Source organism: Sylvia atricapilla, chromosome W (genome assembly GCF_009819655.1).
Source record: "Sylvia atricapilla isolate bSylAtr1 chromosome W, bSylAtr1.pri, whole genome shotgun sequence".
Taxonomy (NCBI): Eukaryota; Metazoa; Chordata; class Aves; order Passeriformes; family Sylviidae; genus Sylvia; species Sylvia atricapilla.
In genome coordinates, this window is record NC_089173.1 from 19,553,797 (window position 1) to 19,557,265 (window position 3,469).

General features: G+C 52.3%; 1 protein-coding gene across 1 annotated transcript; it reads left to right on the top strand.

Moving 5' to 3' along the window:
* The first annotated feature begins 235 nt into the window (after positions 1-235).
* Positions 236-1,235, top strand: LOC136373432 (olfactory receptor 6M1-like). The gene has a single exon (XM_066338331.1). It carries the CDS (start codon positions 285-287, stop codon positions 1,233-1,235), a length of 951 nt encoding a protein of 316 aa, XP_066194428.1. The 5' UTR covers positions 236-284.
* The last annotated feature ends 2,234 nt before the right edge of the window (positions 1,236-3,469 follow it).

Sequence of the window (3,469 nt, forward strand, 5' to 3'; positions counted from 1 at the left end):
TGCATTTTTTGTTGTATAAACTGAGTTGTCCCCCGCTGTGTCTTTTGTGCTCTGAGATCCCAAAACGAACCATCAGGTTCCCCGCATACGTTTGCGGACCCTGACACCATTATAGCCAGATGTTTTAACCAACTCCAGCTGGGGAACCATGAAGGAAGTTTGGTCCAAATTTCTTCAAATCCTCAGGAGGAGTCATCTTGAGCTCTGCTTGAAAAAACTACAATACTGTGTCCCAAAGTCAGTTCTTGAGCTTCCTGGATCAGGACAAGAGCAGCTGCTACTGCATGGGACCAGAAAATGCAACAACAGTTACTGAGTTCATCCTCGAGGGTTTCCCAGAGCTTGATCCAAGGCTGCAGCTGTTTTTCTCTTGGATCCTTCTGCTCATGTACCTGACAACATTTTTGAGGAATGCAACTATCATTTTCCTCCTGTGTGTGGATCACATCCTGCAAACCTCCCTGTACTTTTTCATCTGCAGCCTGGCCTTCCTGGAAATCTGGTTTACATCCTCCACAAGCATCCAAGTGTTTATGATGCTGAGTTCTGGACAGAACACTCTCTCACTGAGCAGCTGCTTTGCCCAAAACTATTTCTATTTTGCCCTGGGCTGCACAGAGTTTGTCCTGCTGGTTGTCATGTCCTTTCACTGCTATGTTGCCATCTGCCACCCTTTGCTCTACGCTGCCATCAGGAAGCCTCAGCTCTGTGTCCACCTGGGTGTTGCTGCTTGGGTCCTCGGCTTTGCCCTTCTGAGCTACAGGCTGCTCTTCCTCTCTGTGCTGTCTTTCTGTGGCTCCAAGATCCCCCATTTCCTCTGTGACAACTCCCCCTTGTTCAAACTGTCCTGCTCTGACACCAGCCTGCTTTGGAAAATAGACTCTGTCTTCTTACCGTGTGTCCAGGTGGGCTCCTTGTGTTTGACTCTGGCATTTGACATCTGCATCCTGTTCTGTGTTCTGCATCTTCCAGCAGCCTCTGGGAGGAAGGAAGCTTTGACTACGTGTTCTTCCCATCCCATCCCCTTATCCATTGCCTGTGGGAGCTGCGTTGCTCTCTACACGTGTCCTGCAGAAGATGTTTCCTTGAGGACCAACAGAACTAGAGCTCTGCTGAACACAGCCCTGTACCCGTTCTTAAATCCATTCATCTACAGCCTTGGGAACAAATCTGTGATGCTGGCCCTGAACAAATCCATTCCCAGGCCAAGAACAAGAACTAATCTTCTCCACTAACCATGGTGCATTTCTGGAAAGCCATCCATCAATCTGGTATCATCTGTTACACAAAACCAGTGCCTGTGTGTGCAGCCTCCAAACACGGCTGCCTCAGGAGATTGATGCTCCTGCTGGGTTGTGTCAGGTTAAGAGAGAAGAGACTCATCTGCACACCCAGGCAGGGCACCAACAATGGCAGCAGGAGAAACTCAGTTCATTCTCTGCCCTGGCTGCTCCCGGGCCCATCTCTGGAGAGCCACCAGCTCATTAAGGGCCCATGTCCAGAACAGAGAAGAGCTCAGAGGAACAGGGGCAAATGACAATCCAAATTACAGCTCCTGAGCAATGGACACCTTGTCCCAGCTCCTTTCCTGGGACAGCCATCAGCCCTGGGGCCTGGGTTTGAAACCCCAAAGTCCCTGAGAGCAGGTCACCATTTGGACTAAGGGGACTGCTGCCATGGTGTGTAGGACACGTTATGGGATGGAGGGGAAGAGCAGTTTTGGATAGCACAGGACTTGTGGGAAGGTGAGGGGAAGACCCCCACCATAGCAGTCTGTCCTGTGTTCTCATGAAACTTCAATTTTACCTCCTGTGTGAGCAAATCTCTGTTCTGCCTGAGCACAGAGCCCGGGGCTGTGAGGGCAGCAGCTGGAGGAGGGCACCAAACAGCCCCTCTGCCAATGGTGCCGGCCATGGAGTGACCACAGGGACTGGACTGAAGGGTCTGGGGCTGTGGGGTGTGTCTGCTCTGCACCAGCACCTGGGATGGGACTGTGGCCTCGGGGCTCAGATGTCCAAATGCCTCAGCTGCTGAGACTGGAATCCAGGGGAAGCTGCTGAGCACAGGAGTGTCTGAGCACAGCTGCTGCAGGGATCCATGGATAGGTGTGACCATGGAATGGGACAGACTGGATCAGGATGGTCCCGTTGGGAATGATCTGCAGTTCAGGGCAGAATGATGGTCTGGTCCCACTGCCCGACTCCTCCAGGGCTGACCAAAAGTTCCAACAGTCCTTAAGGGCACTGTCCAAATGTCTCTTCAACACTGACAGGCTTGGGGCATCAGCCACCTCTCCAGGGAGCCTGTTCAGTGTCTGACCACCCTCTCAGTAAAGAAACACTTTCTCCTGTGCAGTCTAAACCATCTGTCCTGGTTTAGGGCAAATTTGGGAGTAAATGGGGTTCCTCTGGGGAGCAAACTCAATGGCCCCTCCCCCCAGCCAGTCCGGGAAAATTTTCCTAAGAGAAAAGTGGAAAAAACTATTTATTTAACAAACAAAATGCCCACGAGCATGAGGAATGAAAAAAATTAAACAATAAAACCTCTCGCTGCTCCGAAGAGAGGTGGCAAAACTGAGGAAGTCCTTGCCAGGAGTTAGCTCCGCTCTCTCAGTCTCTGATCAGTCCCAGTCCCTTTGGTGCAGGAAAATGCCAAGGTCCAGGCCCCGGTGGGCCACGGGTACCAGATCCTGGTCCTTCTCTGGTTTTTCAGTCCAGAGCAGATTTAAACAATCCCAAGAAAAAGGAAAAAAAAAAAAAAAAAGTCCAGGAAGCTCTTTGCCTCAGGTAGCTAAACTAACTAAAAGGAAAAAAAACCTCTCCCTGGCTGCTCTTCATGTACTCGACGAACACACAGTCCCGAGGAAGAAAAAGAGAAGGATGCGGAGGAGTGAACACTTGTCAAAACAAACTGTGTGTGTCTTCTTTCCCTGCTCACCCTCAGAAACACTCTTAAAGGTACAGAACACAACCTACAGCACACACAGAACAGACGACTTGGGATACAGAGGCATCACAGTCACCCCAGGACACTGTCCCTGGTACAGCTTTGGACCATTCTCACACGTTCCAGGCCAGGATATCAGGGAGAAGAGAAAGAGAAATGCAGGGCAGAGCCAGGGGGCAGCGAGATGGGAGTATGCAGCCTGCAGGGACACAGCAGCAGCTGTGGGACAATGCAGGACAAGCTGTGCTGGACATGGCCAAGGGCCCTGGCAGGGCTGGCAGTGCCCAAGGGAAGCAAAGCCTTGGTGCCCTGGGGCACAGCAGGGTCTGTGCCACCAAGGGCTGGGAGGGGACACCTTGTCCTGAGGCCCTGGGGCCTCCTGGCACAGCCCAGCAAGGCTGGGCACTGTCACCCCATTGTCCTTCCCTCAGCATCCCCCACATCCCAGTGGCCTCAGGGATCTGCTGGGACCAGTCCCTGGGGAGCCTTGGTCAGGAATGGCCCTGGGGGCTCCTCAATGCTC